General features: G+C 40.8%; 1 protein-coding gene across 7 annotated transcripts in view; it reads left to right on the forward strand.

Annotated features, from left to right (window-relative positions):
- The first annotated feature begins 711 nt into the window (after window positions 1–711).
- CELF2 (CUGBP Elav-like family member 2) overlaps window positions 712–23,358 on the forward strand; it is a 495,873-nt gene continuing 473,226 nt past the window's right edge. The window contains exon 1 of one of the 7 annotated variants that reach the window (XM_079106234.1): window positions 712–887. In XM_079106234.1, the coding sequence (XP_078962360.1) occupies window positions 853–887 (35 nt within the window). In that variant the 5' untranslated portion in view covers window positions 712–852. Of the gene's footprint in view, window positions 888–2,624; window positions 2,867–23,358 lie in introns of those variants that run through there. The other 6 variants (XM_079106222.1, XM_079106224.1, XM_079106229.1 and 3 more) reach the window with 6 other exon arrangements.

The raw sequence follows: 23,358 nt of genomic DNA on the forward strand, positions 1-23,358 counted from the left end.
AGTAAAAAGGAGACTTCTGGGATGCTTCTTACCCAACCCTAACCACCAGACTCCAATCCCAGTCCCAGGCAGAAGTGCTCTGTTTATTTATTACCCTCTGCCAGAGGGAGTGTCCTGTAGTGATTGGTCAGGTGAGTTCCATAGGTATACCTGCTGAGTTAACCTCCTGAAGTTCAAGTCAATTGCTTACTGTCTCCATGCTGAAAAGTCCTCCTTTACACTGACAAAATAAGAGTGCCACTGGTCACTTTCCTCATAAACAAATTAGTTCTGAGGAGTGAATGAGTAAATGCAACTAAAAACTAGAACAATTCCTGTACACAGTAATGTTTTTCAGCTATCATCTGTTTCTTATATGATTTGCTGCAAGGTTTTATTTGAGGGAAAGATTCTTACTTCCTTTAAAAAGTTTTTGCAAATACTACTGCCCTAAAGGAGTATTTCATAATTTAGAAGGATCAGCTTGTCCCTTTGTCCTTTGGCCAAAAGCCAGCCCCTTCCCCTTTCCCTCATTAACCCTGAACTCCAAGCTTAAGAACCCCCTTCCCTCCCTTTCCAAGTCCTGAGTCTCCCTGGTGTAGTGGATTAATGATAATGATGATGTCATTATAGTTGCAAAAACTATTTCATTATAATCTTTTGTTTTCCTCTCACTAACTTTTAAAGGGAAAATATTTTATTAATTATCTGAGTCCTCAGAACCCTTTGGAGGTACACTCTATATAAAAGCTATTATTATCATCCACATTTGGTGAAGTACTTGGGGATTCGAAGTGTTATATAAATGTTTACACATGATTGCTCTGTGGCCCAAGATTACAGTGGGACAGCAAAGACAACCCAGGAAGAAGCATGAAGCCCCAGAGAGGCAATGATTTTTGCACAAGGTATGAAACTCTCTTTTAATTTTAGCATAAAGATAGTGTCATTCTCAGTCATTCAGGAGGACAGATAAGATTGTAAAAGAGAAAGCAAGCCTAAACTGAGGGTCTGATGGCTATTTTAAGTTCAGTGGGCTCTATGGAGAACAAAGTAGTAGGGAAGGGATTCAAATGCTGTGCAAGGCAGTGACGGGAACTTCCTGGCAATAAGTTTCCAAAAGCAAAGAACCCAGATTCTCTTTCTTGGTGGGTTCTACCTGAAGGCAAGAAAGTGGGATTCCCCATTAGTCCCTGCTGATGATCTTAAGTAGTAAGGACATTACAAAACATTGGGTAACCACGTTCTCCATTCCATACACCTTCACCCTTCCTCCTGAGGGAAGTCTCCTGCTGGGGAAAGTGTGTTCTTATGGACCCATTACTTCCCCACCCAACCCCAACTTTTTCTTTTTTTTTTTTTTTTTTTTCCCAATACTAAGGGTGGAACCCAGGGCTTCACAGAGTCTAGGCAAGAGTTCTACATTTCCAGCCTCCAAACTATCTTTTCAATAAAGAGAAAACAGGACCTCTATCAGAGCCTTCAGCTGGTCTTTGTGGCTAGGTACAATAGTAATTGTTTTCTTTTAGTTGTTGCCTAAAGTTTCCTTCTACCAAAGACCAGTGAAGCTGCATTTCCATTTATGGTAATGATCTAAAATGTTCCTTTTAAAATAAATGTGAGAAAAAAGTGGAATTTGCCATGAAGAAAAAATGCCAAGGAAAGCTCGCGTGGCATGCATCTATAACAAAAATCTCGGTAGTCTGAGTGACCTGGCATGGAAACGGCACCAGTAGATTCGAAGATTGTCTAATTCCTTGGATCCCAGGAGGACAGGAGGAAGAAGTTGGGTTACAGAGGGATTAACTAGAACCAGGACCCTCCAGGGGAAACGGAACCATGTTTAAGAGGCAGTGCTTATGAAAATTAGATATCAGCGTATCCACAAAGAACCCGCCAGGGTCCAGAGGGATGAGCGATGAACCGTGGACACCCTGGGAAAACAATACAGCTCCGGGTCCGTTTTAACATCTGTTATGCACAATTTAAGATGATCACTGAAAGCATGTTTGGTTTTAAGTAAAGGACAAAAGGCACAAGTGGAAGGAGAAAGAAGCCCACATCTTCTTGTCATGTTTAGAAAGATTGTACATTTCCCCCTGCCTGTCATTTAAAAGCACAAGAGAGAAAGGAGGGGACAAAAACACTGTAGGAAAATCTCTGCTGCAAACACACAGTAAATTCTAGCTTGTTAGCAGCCCAGCTCCAAATTATTTTCTTTTTTAAATAAAAAATAAATCCTAACAGAAATGTAGTTACAGCCTCCAAGGGAAGCTCTAAGCCCCGATGTCAGCGTCCCAGAACCTAAGCCGAGAAGAAAAGGAAGAAAGCCACCGAACCAGCCTCTGACAGGAATATGAAAGCAAAATTTCAGAGGCAGGAGAAACACCCCAAAGGGAGGAGAAGACTGCAGCTTGCAGTAATCTGTAAATGATTGCCGGTAAAGGCTGGAGGCTTCAGGCTTGATTTGTGTTTGTTCCGAAAGAAAGCCAAGGAGGACGGTGTTAATAAAGAGAGGTTTAACTCAGAGCTGTGCTTGGAATAAAGTGGGCTACAAAAAGGTCAAATTTGATCAGTTGGCGCAGATTACAGGGGCTTTAAAAAGGTGGCGTGCGGAACGGGAGCGGGGCTGGGAAGAAAGAGAGCGCAGGATTGATTCGGAGGGTGGAGAGAAGCCAGGGCGAGCGAGCGCTTATCAGTCCTGGAAGGAGGAAGCGCCGCGCCGGGCGCGGGGCGCCGCTCGCTCCGGCCAGAGCCCAGCGGCCGCCGCGTCCCCTGGCCCCGGCCCGGCCCCCTCTCTGCTCTCCGGATCCGCCCGCGCCGCCTCTTAGACAATGGTCTCCCTAATCTCTGACTTGGATCCCCTGAGAGACTGGAAAGTTTTAAGGTAGGCCCGCGCGCGCTCTCCCGCTGTCTCAGTTCACCGCCAAGTTCCTGCCGCCCCCGCCAGGCGCAGCCCAGCGTCCGCGCAGAGCCCCGCGCGGGGCTGAGTGGCAGGCACCTCCGCCGGGAAGGACGCGGTGTGGACACCGAGACAAAGTCCAGCAGACCGGGGGAGGCAGGGAATGCGCAGTCCTGAGCCTCCCTGGAGGAGGGGATGCAGATGCCTGGGTAATGCGCCACCCTGTTGTTCCCACCCTGGCTCACACGCAGGGGTCCTCCTATTTAATTATTGGGCTGCAAGGGGCACTGAAGGGATAAGGTGGAATGTGGCACACTCTCTGGGATTTCAAGTAGAAAGGTGGACTTGGTCCCAAAACCTTAGTAGGGCTCCTCCTGGAAGAGAGTTTGTGGAAATTTGGTTTCCTCATGTGACCTCCCCGCTCACCCCAGCTCCCAGGCCTAATTTGGAAAAGATCGAGTAAACAATGCAGTTAACCTTAAAATTGAAGAGTCGATTTCTCACCTATATAGGTGAACTCTAGCCTCTTCATCTCTCAGAGGCCCCAGAGCTTAGATCCCAGGAGCTCAAAGTGGTCAAGTTCATGTGTCATCCCACATAAGTCTAAGCTGATGCTTCTGGTAGAATCCACGATGAATTGGTAGATTTGACTTAATTCTAACTGATATTTTTCAATGAAAGTATTTGGAGCATTTTTTTTTTTTTTTTTAATATAAAAATGTTAACTTGAGGGATTTTGACTTAAAGTAGTTCTATACAATCTCATGTTTGGCCAAATACCTGTCCCCAAAAAATGGTGTCTTAAAAGGTAGACCAGAACCCAAGTAAGGAATACAAATGAACAGAAGCAAGCGTATCACTGGGACCAGCTTTTTCGTGGCATTTTTCTTGCATTAATTTACTAATTTCTTACTTCCCTTTTGTGAGTTTTGCCTTAGTGTTTGTCTAATTTTATTACTTTTTCAAGCAACATTATAGAAAAGGGCAAATAAAAGAACAAGGACCAATATTTTAATTATTTTCTTTTGTAAATGCTCACATCTTGCTTTCCAGAACTTTCTGTGTACATATTTTGTACTCATGTAATACATGATTTTTATAACCTTTTTCCAATTAATGTATTTCTATGTTTCTTTCTATATTTCATAATTCTAATTTTAAGGACTAAAACCCCATCATATTGTTTTACATTGTTTACTAAATTATCGTGTTTGTTGAAAACTTAGATGGTTTCCGATCCTTGGTTTGTATTACCAACACAATGAACATCTTTGCATATATACCTTTTTATTTTCATTAAAAAATTCACAGGTTTTCTTAGTGAAAAAGCACAAATATTTTTATGGGTCTTTCAGTGATATTCTTGTTTGTATCTTTAGACTTTCCTTTTAATGGAGCTATGGTAAAGTGCTTCTGCAAATCATTCTGATGGCACAGCTATTAGAATAAGTTTTTTTCTCCTTTTCTTTAACTGAATTACTAACCTATTTCTAAAATTGAAAGACATCTTAAGAGTGTTTTCAAAAAAAATTCTTTTTGAGCGATTAACTTAATATTATTGTACAAGCAGATAAGGAAAGCTCTGGCACTGGAAACGTGTTTGACCAAGATTACAAATTTTGAAAATGAAGCCTTCCAAGAGTCTTTTTAGATAATGATCCCCAGTCTTAGCCTATTTTAAACTAGGTGATACTGTTGGCCTTCCCTTGTATGTGTGCCTGATATAAGTGAAGTTTGTTTTATGGCTCCAATAAGTAAAGCTTCACAAACTTGGACTGGCAAGACCTGGGAAAGATAAACATTTTCACATGGACTACTCTGAGTACACTAAGTTCCTTCTGTCCACACCTCCTCTGGGCAAGCATGATTCCATCAGCATTTTAACTGTGTGTAGTCCTTCCCCAAAGTAAGGACTTATAAAGGGGTAGAATTATTCACTGCATTTTAAATCCCTTAGTTATTTACAGTCAGACATCCTTTGGGCTAATTTTGGTTCATTGAGCTATTCACTCACCAACAATAAGTCTCTGCCTATGATAGATAGGAGAAGCAAAGGGACAAGACAACTTATGAATGGGTAATCTATGAGCAGGGAGCGGTGTGTGCTAATGCCACCCTGGGTTGTCTGTGATATGAGTTCTGTCAATAAAATGCTTTAGAAATCTAGAGAAATAGCATGAGAGACTCCATGCTAGTGAAGAAAAAAGAACAGTTATGCTCTAACTGATGAAGAAATGAGTAGAATACTCGGCATACAAAGCATACTAAAAGGCGGAAAGGCTTTCAGCCCACACAACCTGGAACAATTTCAGGTGTTTGGTCAAGAATGTGGCCTGGAGTTCTGCCAAACCTGTTGCTCCTGAGAAGTGATTACGCGACGTGATTTTTAGATCTGCTTATGCCACAACTTGGTGTTGCAGATAGGATCGGCTTGCCGGGTACACCTTCAGGTCACAGAGCTTTCTCAGGAGGAGTATATTTGAAATCACTCTGTCCCACGTCCATTTAGTCACATGGAGAAATCAAAGGTAGGAATAGTGCTAGTGGCCATGTTTTGGTTATTCTCTGTCTCAATGGACATAAAAGAGGTCTAATTGCCACCAAAAGACACACCAACAGTTCTCGACATTACGACTCCTCTTTTGGCCCTTGGGAAAGCACAAACACTAGAGCTTCACTCAAAGAAAAGAATCAAAAGAAGCTAAATCAGGAAAAAGTATTCTTAGTATACAGAAAAGAAAAAAAAATACAAAAAATATAGTAGACCCACGAGGTTAAGAATAAAACAAACAAACCTGACAGTTACGATTAGGACATGATTTAATGTTCGTAGATGTTACTGGAAGGAATTAAAGTTGACAGTGTAGCCAATTAATAGGGAGCAGGGCCCGAACACATGGCTTCTCCTCCTCCAAAGCCTCGGGTCTTAAACACCCAAGTCTAGTTTCGTGCTCCCATTTTTAAGAAGAAATTGTGCATAGGAGACAAAGTGGCAAAATTCATTAGCAGTAAAGTCAATTCCCCTTCTCTTCCAACTTGTCTTCTCCCCTGGGGATTTGACTTCTATTCCCATGACTCCTCTCATGATTTAAGACAGTCCAACCCACATCTCTCTTCAGAGCTTCCAGAACTTTCCTCAGCAGAGCCAATTGAATACAACACAGGTGTCCAAAGCTCACTAGGATACAAACTCTATCTATGAAGTCCCCTAGGACCTTGTTCTTTTCCAGCTCTACCAGGTTCAGGGATAGCACTGCTATCCAGCCAGGGACTCAAATGGGAAGGTAGGCCTCCCCAGTCCTTTATTTTCCCACTTAATTTACATCAATGCTATTGCCAACCCCCATGGATCTCCACTCTTCTGGAACTTCCATTGCTGACATCTAAGTTTGTCCATTACCCCCACACCCACCCAGACTGGCCTCCCTGCTTCACAAGGAATGAAAACATTCCAAAGCCATGGACCAGGTCATGTGACTTTGCTACTTAGACCCTTCCTCTTTATTCTTAGAACAAAAGCCAGTATTCTCGTCCTATCCCTATCTGACCTGACCCTTGTCCCCGTCTCCAGCTGGTTCTCTTCTCTCTTCACCTCAGCTCATGTTGCTCCAGCCACACACACACAGCCAAGCTGATTTTGGCTTTGTCTACAAGAGCTCCTTCCTCCCCCTGCCTGGAAATCTTTCCTTAGCTGTTGGCAGGGCAGCTTGCTGCTTGTCACTCAAGTCTTGGCTCAGCTGTCATCTCCTCCGTGAGGCCTACCCTGACCTCCCACTTCACAATCATCCACAAGTCCCTCCTTAGCTTGCCATACTCCTGATAGGTTGAACTCTAGGGAAATGTCCAACATTCTACTCTTTTTGACTTATAAAAATGTCAGTGCCATATGGTTCAACCAGTACTCTCACAACATCGCCAAAACCCTGCCATCTCCACATGTATCTGTTTACTGACTCTCTCTGTTCCATTAGAATGCATGATTCGTGTATTTAACTGGTGCAAACCCAGTGTATTTCTTGGCACATCCCAATGAATAAATGAAGAATTCATGAATGAATGAAGTGGTCACCATTTGTCCTTCATCTGACGGTATACTCCATAAGGCCAAGAGGTGGTGTGTATTTTGTTCACAAACTAACTGGAGAAGTGCTTCTCTGCTTTTAATGAGTTAATTAATAAATTAATGACTCCCAACTCCCAAAGTGCTATTTCTATCTTCAGTTTCTTATTTCTATGCCAATGGGCAAAGTGTCTGATTTAGTAACATGGAAAATTAAAAATTCTCACTGAGAATCTAATATGCATCTTAATTCCAGTGGAATTCTTTCTTTCTAGAAAATAGAATGAGTTAAGACAAATGTTATCAAATTTCTTCTATAAAAGGCCAGGTAGCAAATAGTTCAGGTTTTGTTGACTGTATAATTTCTGCCACAGCTACTCACCTCTGCCATAATGGTATGCAAGCAGCCCTTGACAAAATGTAAACAAGATAGTGTGGTGGTGAGTTTTGTAAACTTTATTTACAAAAACAGACAGTAGGCTGGATGTGGCCCATGGACCACAGTCTCCCTCTCATCTGTTTTCAAGACTAATGGTGTGACCAACAAGAAAACAGAAGTGACTTTGACAGATAGTCAGAGAGATATTTTCAAGTCTTATTTGACTAAGTGAATATAATAAACTTGCCTCATTATTAGAAAAAAGATTAAAAGGAGCTTCAGTATTATTTCAAAGGTCAGAGATGCTTGAAGTCATGAGCACTCGATCTCACAAAGATGATTATAGTCTGCAGAAAATTGAAGGTTTACCACATCCCTTGAATGTTTGGATGAGCCTTAAAGCTATAACAAAACACACTTTTGCCTGTTCTCTTACTGAGTGTGTGAGAAAATCCCATTAATGAGAACAACACATGTTGATGGAAAAAATAGTCCAGACTCTGACATATTTTAAGTCACAACTTGGCCTGTTCCTCTCTCTTTCATTGCTTTCTTTCACTCATTTAGGATACATTTCCCTTTCACATGCCTGACAAACAGCCTAAGATGAATTTCAAATTTATTCAGGAGAGCATGCTGTGTATTTTTGAACTCATGCCATGTGTAGATACATTTTGATTCATGTTACATGACATCTTGAAGATTCACAGAGTGGGAGAGGTTGCATGGAATCCACTGCTGGTATCCACTGAGGGTAGGCTAGCCATCTGAAGATCAGGATTTAGTCTCCTTAGAGGATAATGCAGAAGAATTATTAATGCTTGATGTGTGCCAGGCCCTGTACTAAGGACTTCACATATAACATCTCCATTTCTCCATACAGCCGCTCTATGGAGAGCCGCTCTACGGAGAACCACTACTCTATAGGTAGTGGTGTTATCACTCTCATTTAGAGGAAAGTGATATTTGGACAGGCTCAGTAACTTTCCCTGACATACACACACAGAGCAGGAAAGCTACAGTGTGAACTTGGGTCATCCTGTGCCAAGCCAAAGTACTAAAACTGATGCCATATGCTGTGCTGACCTAGTAGTACCTGACCTTGACATGTTGATAAATTTGACAAAGTGTGTTTTACCTTCGCTACATCTCAAATAGGAAATATTTGCCTCACATAATTCTTCCTTTTCCCTTGGGAATATATGAAGCAGCAACTCAGTTACTACTGGATACTTAAAAAAAAAAAAAAAAAAAAAAAAAAACTTTTCAGAGCAGAGGAAAAAAAGGCTATGAAAACAGCAGACATTAAGGAATATTGTCTAGGTATGCTGAATTACCCGTTTGTGAAAGTGAATTCAAGACCTGGGCTTTACAAATATTTCATTATATTCAAAACTAATCTATTGCATTTTTTGCACAACCTGATTAATGTAGCATGTGTCACAACTAACAAGGACAGATGTTATTATGAGATCATATAAATATTAAAGTAGAATATCCAGTTTTATGTAGGTTGGACTATTAACTTCCATTGTGTTTTCATCTCATTCTAGCATTTAAAAAACAAAAACACACCCCCCCCCAAAAAAAGAAAGAACTGAGTTTTATTACTCCATTGGTTCAAATAATAAATTTAAAAAATTCACTTGACAATTTTTTTTTCCATCCTTGATGGATCTTCCCTAGTAGACTGAACCAGCAATGTATTAAGAAAAAACAATCAGCAAATCTAAATCATTTGAAATCTCTGTTAGGAGAACCATTAAGAGAAAACATCTCAAAATATCCAGGAAGGTTTCCCCAAGATCAGAGACCAGAGTGAAGGCATTTTCCCAAAATAGAGGAGAATCACATGTGACTTTTATTCCACCGTTTCTGATGTCAAAAGATAAACAAAGCCAGACACTGGTTAAAGTAGTAGGGACAGATTTTAATCGGCAATCTACTACTGCAGTAGGGAAGAGTGTCTATCATATCCTGAAATTCACTTTGATATGTGCAGAAGTGACTGGGGGTTTTAGAAGGAGAATTGGGTGGGGGAGCAGGGGCTCAGTGAGTCAGGGCAGTAGAAAATTACAAAGGCTTGGTCAGTCTAAGTGCTGATTGGACCAGCTGCCTCTGGGAGCTGGTAGGAGCCTTTTCTCCCTGAAAGGCTGGGAGTCAGGGGCCCTGTTCTTCCTGAGCATTACATTTTAAGGGAAGGGTCATTTCCAGATCTGGAGAAAGACACTCCTGAATTAAAGGAGATACATATGCATCTCAGAGGGACAGAGGCAGAACACAGAACTGTAAGTCCTTTGTAGTCAGTGTTCTAAGAAAGGGTGGTCAGGGGCCTATAGTCAGATGTTGGCTGGAACATGCAGCAAATTACTATCATACAAATAAGAATGCTCAATAATAATTTCCAAATTGGGGGAGATCAGGTAGAGATAAAAAGATAAGTGTCTTTCTGGGCTCAGTGGCTCATACCAGTAATCTTAGCTACTCTGGAATTGAGGCACAAGTTCACACAAGTCTAGCCTTGGCAACTTGGCAGGACCCTACCTCAAAATAAAAGATAAAAAGAGGGATATATGTAGCTCAGTGGTAAAGCATCCTTAGGTTCAATCCCCACTACAAGGGAAGAGGGAGATAAATGTTCAATTTTTTTTTTTTTTTTTTTACAGAAGTTTGATTTATCAGATTGTTATGGGTCAAAGATAGCTTAAGAAGAAAGCAAAAGAGGTTTACTTATACCCACAAGATAGAATATCAAGGAACCAGCAATATTCCAAACAAAAGCTATAAAGCAATTCTAATCCTCCTTTGTCAGTTTCGTCAGTGCAAGGTGCTTAATTTTGTTCTACTTAATGTTGGGTTAGCAGTTTTATAATCCTGTCTGCTTCTCTATGTTTCCGGACATTTTGACTCAGTTCAGCAGGGTGATCTCAGAATTTTAAGCAATGTCATTAGAAGTTGTACCCCAGAGTATCTGGTATGTGGTTCCCTGAGATAATCCCCTTCATTATTGTTTTGTTTGTTTTGTTAAATGGAATCTTATATTGCCTGGGCTGGCCTCAACCTCCTGAGCTCAGGCAATCCTCCTGCCTCAGACTCCTGTGAAGCTGGACCTGTAGGTGTATGCCATCATGCCAGGTACCAGGGGAGCCACCATGCCCCAGACCAAGGGAGACAACCCATTTTTCTTGAAGACAAAGCAGTTAGGATCGAACTTTTTGCAGTAGTTTTCAAGAAAGCAACAGAGTAAAGCAATAACTGTTTGAGAATAGCAAAAACTTAAAATGGCCTTGGTTTAAGATCTATTGAGAGTCCATTCTAAAAATAACAAAGTTGACTTTGTAGTTTAGCTCAATGACAGAGCACTTGCCTAGCAGGTACAAAGCCCTGAGTTCAGTCCCTAGTAGCACACCCACACAAAATAACACAATTGACAAGGTAATTTGGTTGTGTCTATGATGTATGACATTTTAAAATAATGACTGGAATTATGACATAACATTACACTGTTGTTGTCTCATATCAATTTGAGGATATATCCTGGACAGCAAGGGTATCAACAGATTTCTGGCAACTTTATATAATTTTTGAAGTAAAACATTTACTTATACAAATATAGCTTAGAAAAGGTTAAACCTCTCTTCTTATTAGATGGTGCTTTTCATGCACTCAACCAATCAGGTAAGTTCAATTATTTTAACATCTTTTTTTTTTCCAAGATGAAAGAATAAATCCTTTGAGATTGTCCAGACGTCCTCTGGGAAATCACAAAGTCAGTTCAACATCAAGAACACTTCATTGAACATTTGATTTGGTGATGGCAAAGTTGTCAAAAATGTCAAAAGGTTTAAACGCTTGACTAAATAGGGTCACAGGTCACTGAAACAATACTTAGCTACCTATTTAACTAAAATGACAGTAAAAGAGTGCAAAAATAAGTATATGAAGTAAGATGCTTGTTTTCAAAAAAAAAACAAAAAAACGAAAAAACCTTAGTATTTTAAAAGACTTGGTTGGTTCTCCTACATAATCAAGGACCTGGTCAAGACAATGGGAAGCACAGGAACTGTTTGTTTGTTTGTTTGTTGTTTGTTTGTCTTCTAGTACTGGGGATTGAACCACCAGGCACTTTTTATTTTGAGACAGGGTCTCCCTAAGTTGCGGAGGCTAGCCTCAAACTTATGATCCTCCTGCCTCCATTTCCCATGTTGCTGGGATTATAGGCATGTGCCAATGCACCTGGCTCCAGAAATTATTTTGATAAGACACAGAATATCTGTTTTCTAAATGGATTACCAAACAGGTAAAGAAAAAACTTTCATAGTTGCTCATTAGGAAATGACCACTACCATGCTGGGACCTTGATCTTACACTTCCAGCTTCAAGAACTTTTGAGAATATAAATATCTATTTAAGCTACCCAGTCTGTGGCACTTTGGTATGGTAATCTGAACAAATTGATTCAACACTGTAACATAAAAAGTTCCTTTCCTCAAACTTTCTATGACTTTCCACGTCCACTGAGGTTTTGCCCTACACTCTCTCCCGTTCAGAGAAAAAGTCATTTTGAAGACTTGAAGACAACATGACACTTTTTTCTTAAACCAAAACACATCCTACCTTTCTTATGTACCTTTCATTCAAGGTTACTTTCCCTAGTTCTTTATTACTCCTAAAAGTTTTATTTACATATATTGATTATTATTTTTAATCCTTGGTAATATTTATCTTCCAGGGAAAACTAAGAAGTGAACAATTGTGAACTGTAACATACCAGTATTTTTTAGCAGATTAGTAAATTATACAACTCTACCATTTCATAATCTCTATAGGTATACTCTTTTTCATAACATTTTTTATTATGGCAAGAAGAGAAAAAATAATAATAATCCCAGCCCAGGAGTCAGGGAGTGAATCCCCACTTGAAATAAGTATCCAGGAAGGAAAAGTTTCAGCCCAGGAGGTACCTTATAGAAGCAGCATGGGACTGTAATCCAGCTTCAGAGAGTACACTCAGAATCTTAAGAATAAAATCTGTCCTCACGCTGCTTCAATGGATGTTTGGATCAGAAGTCAGACTCACCACTGGAGACTCAAAGGTGCAAGCTGACCAAGATGAGACAAAGGTCTCCATGTGTGCTGAAGGTCCAGTTGTCATATCAAGGGTCTGAAGGTGCCAGTCCAGGTCTGAGACACTGTGCCAGATGACTGTCAGAGATAAACAAAGCCAGACACTGGTTAAAGTGGTAGGGACAGATTTTAATCAGCAACCTACTGTTGCTGTAGGGGAGAGTGGCTCGCATACCCTGAAATCTGCTTTGATATGTGCAGAAGTGACTGGGGGTTTTAGAAGGAGAATTGGGTGGGGGAGCAGGGGCTCAGTGAGTCAGGGCAGTAGAAAATTACAAAGGCTTGGTCAGTCTAAGTGCTGATTGGACCAGCTGCCTCTGGGAGCTGGTAGGAGCCTTTTCTCCCTGAAAGGCTGGGAGTCAGGGGCCCTGTTCTTCCTGAGCATTACATTTTAAGGGAAGGGTCATTTCCAGATCTGGAGAAAGACACTCCTGAATTAAAGGAGATACATATGCATCTCAGAGGGACAGAGGCAGAACACAGAACTGTAAGTCCTTTGTAGTCAGTGTTCTAAGAAAGGGTGGTCAGGGGCCTATGGTCAGGTATTGGCTGGAACACACAGTAAATTCTTCTGGCAGCCTTGAGCTTTCTCAAGCAGACAGTTTAAGAGGGACTGGGGTCATCCTAGAGATGTGGTTTTGAGCGTAGAAACTATGTTAGTATTTGTTCAGGTATTTTAATGGGAGGTAAGGGAGTAGACAAAAATTATTTGTGTTGTCTATTTTTTTTGTTTTGCTTTGCTTTTGTGTTTTTAATAGACCAAGGTTGAGGCCTGGTTGAGGAAAGGCCTCGGAGGAGCCTGGCTAGAGTTTGGTCAAAGAGTGATTTTTGTCGGAGAATAGAAAGCATAGTGTGCCGCTTCTCTCCCCTGTCCTTCCCAGACATGTATTTAGGCTGAAAGTCCCAGGGTGCAAGAATCCCATCTGCAGAGTGCTGCCAGGAGCAGAGTCTGCGTGCAGGCTTCTGTCTGTTCTCACACAGGACCACTGTGTTTGTCTCCTCTCTCGATTTTCATGCAACAGAGTTAGAAGGGAGCCCAGAAATCAACTACTCATTCTCCTTCAAGTCTATGGGGAAAAAAAAAAAAAAACTCCATTCCCCAAACACTGAATTATTTATGAGGACAGGAACTCTCTCTTAGTTTCCCACTATGTCCCCAACATTACCTGGGCCTGGAGTGCTATTTGTTTTTGTTTTTTTGTTTGTTTTGAGGCAGGGTCTCGATAAGTTGCTTAGGGCCTCGCTCTATTTCTGAGGCTGGCTTTGAACCCGCGATCCTCCTGCCACAGCCTCCCAAGCTCCTGGGATTACAAGAGTGAGCCACCACACCTGGCTCATGGGCTGGTTTTCCCTAAAAACTTCTCACTAAGCCCCATTTCCCGCCCACCCACCCAGCCCAATCAGAGGCAAAATTTTCTTCCTCTGAACACCCCTAAAGCTGAGTCTAAAGCCTAATCCTCAAATGTAGAAGAATATATTCTATTTGGTACTATATATACATGTATGTATTCTATATACATATTCTATATATATATATATATATACACACACACACACACAAATAGCATAGTATTGTATACATATATTTAAGTATATTTATCTTAGTTCCACTAATGGGCTGTAAACTCCTGGATGATGGAGAGGGCCCAGGTCTGATTCATTCTCCCATCCACCTGCATCCTTTGTATCATGGAGACCATATTTTGCTGAGCAAGTATGTGAAGGGACACCCACACATTCCTCATTGCTAACATGAGAAATTGAACCAGAATGTAACTAAGGCATAAAATTCTGTGATCAATGTAGGATAGAACAGAGGAGCACCTTCCCACCGGATGGTGAATCCCACCTCTGAGTGATACTGTGAATCCATTTCTTACACTGTCGAGTTCTTCTCGCAGCAAAGCAATTCTCTTTATATTGATCCTCATTTTCTTTCAAGGCTCTTTTATTCCCAATCCTTCTGTAGAGCTGATGGACTAAACTACAAATCTGTTTTCAGATGTTCTGTCTCTGAACTGAAGCCTTAATGTAAATCAGCTGTCCTAGAGATGAGCCGTGCTGACACGTACCGACATTAGCGATCAGATGACTTGTCCTGTGGGGACGAATATTGCAATCAATCCAGGTTGCAGGTGTTTCGGTTAACCATGGTGGTAGAACTCCATTTTGTTTTTTCATTGTGCTAGTTTTTCATTCTTATAGAGACACAAATGTCTAAGCCAGAAAGAATTGCTAGAGGCCTGTGGAAATAGCGCTTTTATGTATTTTATCATGTTTCCTGGTGGGTAAAGTGAAAGATTTTGTGAACTGGAAAAGTGTTGTCTTCGTTTAAGTTTGTGATTTACAAAAAACGTATGCTTTTTCTAAGCCTTTGAACTTGACATTCCTTGCCACCATTATTATGGTCATTATTGGACATGATGTACTTTATTGAGTTTATTGAGTCCAAAGCTGGACTGCCCTCCCCTTTTTCTCCGTTAAGGCACATGTATTTGAAAGGTTTGTCTAATCTGAACTCTTGAGTGTAACTTTTTCGGATAACCCTATTTAGATCGTCACTTGCTTCATTAGACCTTCGCCAACACTTGGTTATCCTTCTACAAGAAGATATAGTTTAACTATTGGTAATTTTTAATTTTATTTACTTACCTCATCCCTTGGATAATAGATTAATCTCCATGAAAGCAGAAACCCTACCCCCACTGGATGGCCCAGTATGGTGGATACTTTTAATGATATAATGAAGGCAGTTCTTTCATATGCAACTGGAACATGATATTGGCTGCAGTTAAATGGCACTGTGCTCAGGGAACCCAAGTAAATTTTGATCACAAGCCATCTTCCATGTATTTACAGTGCAGCTAGGAATGGAAGGACCACAGTGGGATCCTTCAGTTTCTCAGCTTGGGATTCAAAGAACAATTATTCAGGACTTTTCAGGGGACCTGGATTATTTTATGATACCTAGCCCACCTCTGTAATGAAGGTTCTTGCCAAATGTGGAGACACAGTGGCTTGAAAGAAATAGTGACAAGTTGAAACAAAGCACTAGTTTATAATAGATTTCACTTTAACTCAAAACCCCAATATACTGAGTTGTACCAGCTTTTATGAAACATCTGATTTTTTTTTTTTTTTTTTTTTTTTTTTTTTTTTTAACCTAGACCCAGATAGTCCCAAATAACTTCAGACCATGAAGTTATTCTCTCCATTCTAAATACTATAAAGGGAAGAATCAGTGAAAACCTGGTCTATTAGGAGTGTCTTAGCTTCAGGTAACTAGATACTGACTGTGTCAGCTTTGTTTTACAATGTTTTAAACCAAGAATCAGGAAACATTTTCCATGAAGTCACCCATGAGTAAACATGTTTGGCTTTGCTGGCCAACCATACAGTCTCTGTTACTGTTACAATCCTCCCTTGGTATCCACAGGAGACTGGCTCTAAGTCCTTTCTCAGATACCAAATCTTCAGTAGGCTGAAGGCAGCTTCAATATGGCTTTTTAAAAATCTTCCTTTGGAAGGTCTTAATTTTATTTTATTTTTATCTGTAAAAAAAAAAAAAAAAAAATCGCAGTAGTTTTGAGGGGGGGTGCACCCTTAGAAGTGGTTAAGCAGAACACCCTTCCCCAGCTCTTCCTTTGAAGACAGCATCCCCATCCCATCCTCTGTTCCCAGACCTTAGAAACATCTTTTAAACAGAAGTCCTTGAATAATCCTATATAAAAGTAAATGCAGTGCTCAAATAATTACATAAAATGAGGTAGTATTTACATATAAGCTGCATACATCCTTTTGCATACTTTAAATCTTAAATTACGTATTGTTTTAGTTAGCTTTTCCTTGCTGTGACCAAAATAACCAACAAGAACAGAAGGAAAAGTTTATTTGGGGCTCATAGTTTCAGAAGTCTCATCCATAAATGACTGACTCCATTGCTCTGGGCCCAAGATAATACAGCACATCCTAGCAGAAGGGCCCAGCAGAGGAAAGCTGCTCCATTTACTTATGGCCAGCTCAAGAAGGGGGCAGGGGCAGTAGGGAATGACTTCAGGGAAGATGCACCCTTCTAGGGCAGGCCTCCAGTGACCCATCTCCTCCAGCCACACCCCACCTACCTGCGGTTACCATTTAAACCAGGATGGACTCATTGGTTCACAAGTCTCACCATCTGTGTCTAATCACTTCACTTCTGAATATTTTGTGTTCACAGGAGCTTTTGGGGGATATCTCATATCCAAACCATAACACTTAAAATACCTACTGCAGTGTACATGTTAGGTAAATAGTTGTTTTCCTATATTGTTTAGGGAATAATGACAAGAAAAAAAAGTCTACACTTGCTCAGTACAGACAGACATCATTTTGTTTTTCTGAATATTTTCAGTCCACGTTGGTTGACTTCATGCATACAGAAGGGCCAACTATACTCAACTCTGCTATTTTAGTACAAAAACAGCCAGAGACTGTGTAATGAGTGACCCTGGCTGTGTGCCAATAAAACACCATTTATAAGAATAGGCAGTGGGCTGAACTTGGCCCTTGGGCCATCCTTTGCTGACCCCTGGGGTAGATGATGGGCCACATATGCTCTACTGAGTTTTAGACTTTTCAGATCTGAGGCAGCTTGAAGAGCAATAGGGAGATTGATCAGAGGAAGCGGCTAGGGAGACAGAACCCCCGGCGCTGTGTGCTCAGCTGGTCTGAACTAGCCTGTGCCTTGGCCCTGGGAACAAAACACAGTGTACAAGGAGTAGAGGAGGGAGGACTGTACTTTCTCAGACCCATGATCACCTTTCATTTTGACTAATTTGAAGCAAAAAGCAGAGACATTTTAACTTTTATGGAAGCCCCAGCTCTGGGCACCACTAGCAAACATCCTTTTCAAAGGCCTAGAGTCTTATCAGTCCATAGCAGGAGGTCAGCCCTTCGGGAACAGATCATGATATGAAACCAAGGGAGGAAAGAACAGAGAAGTGGACCCTTGAAAATCCTGCCCTAAGGGGATTATAGGAATATGTGGTGGAAAAGGTGATTGAGATCATTTATTGCCCTGGGCCAGGAAACAACTTCAGGAAAATCTGACTTGATTCTTGTCACCTCAGGTCTGTATCTAGGATCGCTATCTTCATCTCCACAAAATTCACCTCTTCTTTTAGATGTGGCCACACATTTTATTATTAAACAAAGATAGAGCCCATTCATAAATGGAATGCTAGAATGAATGCATACATGATCATGGCAAGCAGAGAGGGCTGATATCTCAGAGAAGTCCATGTTTCCTGCTGCTAAATGGTGCCTCTCTGCCCCCTCTAGGATGGGTCATTCATCACAATCACTACAGAAGAGAAGTAGTACTTTCAAAGAGATTTAGGATTGAGAGCTGGCCCCGTACCAAATGAGGTGACATGGCTTCCCAGCTTCCTTCTGCCGTACGAGGCTCTTCAGAGAACTCAATCTGTTATAGCTTGCCATGAATTTAAATCATCGCAACACAACAACAGGGAACTTACATTTTACGACTTATTCCCAATTAAGGCAATGTAGGATAGGAGATGGGGACAGAAAAATCCAGGAATTAGAAGTTCAGTGAGGTTTTCTTTCTCTCTGAAATCAAACCCCATAGGTCCTGCCTGGAAGACCTGAGGTGAGTTTCTTCCTGGCTGTGATGGCCCTCTGCACTCTTGAATCTTACTTAATAAATTGCCACTTCAAAATAAATTGCCCTTAAATTACTAGATTGAAAGTGTCAGTCTGCCTTGTCAAAGAACTAGAATTAGACAAGAGTAGGGCTTCGCAAAGATCACTGGAGAGGGATATGGTTTGAGGCAGATTTTCTTTTAAAGACATTAATTTCATTTATGACTTCTTCCTGATGGGCGGAAAACCCTCTGGAGCCCCAGCCTGGCCCAGATCTAATCAGGTTCCCCCCAGCATGCTCCCTCCATCTTCCTCTTAGCTCCTGTCTCCCTGCATGAACAAGAGACCGCTTTTACATCCGGGCAACTGGTGGTATGATAAAGGACAGGAGGTGGAGAGAAGGAACAGACTGAGGAAGGCATGACTTCTCAATTAATATTTCCACAGGAAAAGGGGAAAGGGTCTTTATTTTCATCTTTGAAAACAGGGTGACTGTCTTGGAGGAAAACAGCTTCTGGGAACTTGGACTTTGTGTCATTAAAACCCAGTAACCGAGTTGGAGAATTTAACCTGTTTGCTTGCTTCCCAGACCAGCGGGTGCTTTACTGGCATGGCTCATTACAGAAGGCAGAAAAGCAAATGTGCTTTTCCATTTATTGAACATATCTTGGGCAAAGCCTTTAGAATGATACTAGTCTGTTGTGCTTTTGAAGCCTGCTTTTAAGCTATCTGCAATCAGGCAGAGCTCTCCAGAGGATAAAGCTATATTAAGCTCTAAATCTCTAGTTGTTTTTTGTTTATTTGTTTTGGTTCTTTTGGATTTTTTTTGCTTTGTTTTTGTTTGGTGACCATAAAATTAGCTTCCTTGACTTTGGCTTATTCTCCGCAGTTCACCATCCAGTAAATCAGCAGAACCATGACGCTCTCAGCAGCCTGTTAGTTAGATGGAGAACACAGCTAAACATTTGCATATGAGCTTCAAACACCATAAAGCTGAGAAGGAGAAAGAAAGAGGATTTGGAGTCCTTAAATATTTATTCCATAGCTTGGGCTTTTGTGCCCCTTAAATTGGCCTAAATCCCTTTTGATCATCGTTTCTTATTTTTTGGCAGCTATTGTTTTTCCTTATAAAAACAGTGAATGTGTGTTAACTTGTCATAACAGCCTTCTCTCAAATGGATGTTTTACTTTCCTTGACCCTACAGTTGTTCTCAATCTAAACTTTAATCTCTAAACCATCAAATAAAAGTTTGAGGTAGTAAGTTTCTGTGTTTTGGCAGGTTCAGAAGCTTTTGTTAATGAGAGTTCAGACAAGAGAGAAATAACCTGCTCTGTAAGGTCACTGAAGATGCCTAAGTGTTCCATGAATCCATTGATTTACATTTTGATCTTTCTTTCTATCTGATTTTTAAAATATAATCAGAAGTAAATTTAGTTAATTCTGTGTATAAGGTGATTCTAATATAGCTGCTCCTCTGCTGCTGACTTGAACTAAATCTGTTTTACAAAGTATTTGCTAAAAACCTAGTCTACCTGATTATAGCAATCAAGATGTTTTAGGAATATTGAGTGTATTTTGCACATGCACAGTTTAATTATGACATTTTTCTGTCCCTTTTCCTATAATTATTTTTCTCTACATTATGCACATACTGAATAACCAAAGAGCTATCTGTAAGAGGGAAAATAAATAAGTGGAAAATTAAATGTCCAGTTAACTAGAGACATGCTTCTGTGCAGATATGGAAAACAAGTGATATCTTAAAAATACAGTCCATTCTTCTGAGGGGCCTCGGATAAACAAACTTGGTATTACTCAAGTTAATCATATGGTACTAATTTGCCGCCTTGCTTTTCCATTAAACTCTCCACAGGTGACTCCATATAACAATTAGGTTTAGTACATTCCAGATTCAGGTAATGGATTAAAGTTAAGCAGATATTCTTTTTAAAAGACAGCATGTAACTATAGTCTGTACAGGAATTTTCGACATGAAAACCTCTAGTCAATGAAACATAAAATATGCTAATATGCACTGCTCTGACTTTTTCTTAAGAAAGAAAATTGGGAATTGGAACAGAAAATTGGGAGCCCATAGGTCAGAATTATGTAGTGTTAGCAATTCAGACAGGTGACTTGGAAACAAGACCCAGAAGTTTCCAGATGGTACACAAGAATATGGCAGGCAGTGGAGTACCAGAGTGTATGAAGGGAATTGATGTTTTGGATGGAGTCAGTTGGAAGAGAGGAAATAGGCACACTTTCTGTATTGGGCTTTCTTAGTCCTGAAGTTTAAGCATTGACACAGTTTTGTATAAAATAAAAAGATAATGAACTTGTTCCCTTATCCAATATCCCTTGTTCTAATTTGTTCTGAGGCTAGAGAGAGTGGTTTTGGACCCAAATTCAAATCCAGTCTGGCACTTCATAGCTGTATGACCTTGGGCAAGTATTGAATCTCCTAGGCCGCTGACCTTGCAGGTTGGCTATTAAACCTACAGGCAGTCCTTATAAAATCCCTGGCACATCATGCTCACCTACTCACTCACTCACTAAACAAACAAACATGTGTTTTGTTTAGTGATTAATGTCACTCATACATAAAACTCAGGGTGTTAGGAGTTGATGAAATAGTTTCAGCAACACCAATTCAGAAACTATTTTGAGGCTATAATTTTTGAAGAGGTAATCATATGTCATTAGTTTTGTGTTAATAAGCATTTGTGAGACTTACAGGAGTACCTTCAGTGACCCTCACATCTGTTCTGCCAGAAGGAGACAGCCATGTGTCTGGCATGGACGTATCGATTACATGTACCAGATGCCAAAAGCAGAAGACACGAGCAGGTCTGCCGATGTAGAACACCCAGAAGAGATGTGCTCTCATTAGAGATGAGGTTCAGCTTCTGCTAAAGGCATGATTGGAGTTACAGATGGCATTTTCATGATGCTACTCAGAGAGACTCATAAGGAAAGAGCTGGCCACCACATCCCTGGGGTCTAATGAAGTTCCCCAGCCTTAGGAAATTCCAGCCAGCATCATGGATTCTTCCTTAGGGACAGTTGAACTTCTGAACCATTATCAACACTCACTCGTTTTGTGTGTGTGTGTGTGTGTGTGTGTGTGTGTGTGTGTGTGCACGCGCGCGTGTGTGTGTTTCTGTGTTAGGGTGTGCTATTGTTACTAGCATATCACCAAATAGACTAACAGGGAATACACCACACAGCAAAGTAGGAGGAGCCCAGATTGGTCTTGCTTGTGATGGGGCATTTACCTGGTTGTTGATCCTCTCTTTAAATCTTAGGCCTCCCTGAGTCTCTATCTGCTTTTCTATAAAATGAGAATAATGCTTATCCTGCATATCTCTCAAAGTTGTTGGGAATTCCAACTATGACAATATGAAGCAAATACAAAATTATCCTTGCTTTGATTTCATTTTAGTTATGTTTTGGATTTTATTTAAGAACTATTAAAGGACAATGTAAGGAGACGCTAACATAAAAAGGGAACTTGAGTTAACTACGGTCAGAAATAGAACTCTCAGATATCCTATTTGAAGGAAGTGCTGAAATCTACCTGGCCAAGAGCAGGACACCGTGAGTTTCAACATGAGTTTAGCATGAAACTCCTTTTGTTAGGTTAACTGATGCCAGATCCTAGCAGTCACACTCAGTCTACTTGAACTCTGAAGCATTAACAGTGTTGACTCACCCCTTTCTCTTTGGGAAGTTTCCTCTCTTGACTTCCACTGGTTCTCTCCCACTTCTAAGATCATTATTTCATCTTTGCTGGCTCCTCTACATACCTAACCCTTTATCTCTGATGTTCTTCCCTCCATTCTCCAAGATGTCAGACAGTCCTCCAAGAGGGCTAAGTGGAACTTGCTGAAGTGTTTTGTTTTGCTGATGGGATGTTTCCTTTTAATCTGGTTCTGCATGCCTGAAAGCACAGCCTGTACCCTCCAGTCCACACCCATTGCCACTTGACGAACATTTCACCATGTCACAGCTTCCTTATTGTACTTTATCTGGGTGATCCCTATGGGCATATGAGATTACACCCCCTTGTGAAGCACTGTGAAGTTTCAAGTGCTTGAACTGGTGACTCCTGGTTTCACCTTCTCCCTCAGAAGTATTTTGTGTGTGCCATTAACTACCTGGGTATCCTAGAGAATCTAAAGAAATTCAAATATTTAAAAATCCATAATTATCCCACATCGAACTCATCTGAAGGTCCAACTCTATTCTCAGCTTTGATAATGATTTTCTTTACTCCCCCATTTTCCCACATTAAAAATCATGGACTTATGCATTAAGTGTATTTTTATTCAAACATTTACCAAGCATCTAATATGCCAGTCTTTGTCCTGGAGGAGGAGAATACAATGGTGACAATAAATAGACATAGTCCCTGCTTCACAGTTAACCCTCTAGTCAGAGAGAAAAATATTCATGATAGAGCACAAAAATAAATACAAAATCCAACCTGTGCCCAGGTGTAGATAGAAAGGTACATGGTGCTATGGACATTATATAAGGCCTGTGACCTCATTAGGGAAGTCTGAAGAGGAACCCAGAGGAATCATTACTTAAACCAAGATCAGAGCACGATGGAGAAGTTAACTAGCAAAGAGAAAAGGAAAGCTTTTGTGTTAGGTTTCCATCACTATGACCAGAATTCCCAGCACAAACAACTTAGAGGAGGAAAAGTTTATTTTGGCTCACAAGTTCAGAGGTGTAGTCTGTAGTCTGCCAACTCCATTTTTGCTCTGGGCCCAAGGTGAGGCAGAGCATCATGGTGGAAGGATCTAGTGGAGGAGCACTGTTCTTCTCAAGGCAGCCAGGAATCAGAGAGTGGGAGGAGCCAGGGGATGAGATGTAATTGCCAAGGGCACACCCCCAGGGACCCACCTCTTCCAGCCATGCCCCACCTGCCCACAGTTACCACCCAGTTAGTCCATTCAAACTAGGATGAACTGATTGGGTTACAGCGTTCATAATCAAATTGTTTCAACTCTGACTATTAACACAGGAGCTTTGGGGGACATCTCATATTCACGCCATAACAGCATATTAAGACACATTCAAGGTCACATTGAGGGATTTTTTTTCTCTCCTCCTCAGCAGTGGAAACTGTGCACATTTTAAACACAAAGAATGCCACAGATATCTGCATTTCTGGTAATTCATTCTGACAGCACTAGGGAGGGCAGATTTCAGGGGATGAGGGTGAAAGTTGGAAGAGGAGCATTTGGGAGACTATTATA

Source organism: Sciurus vulgaris (genome assembly GCF_902686455.1).
Source record: "Sciurus vulgaris genome assembly, chromosome: 12".
Taxonomy (NCBI): Eukaryota; Metazoa; Chordata; class Mammalia; order Rodentia; family Sciuridae; genus Sciurus; species Sciurus vulgaris.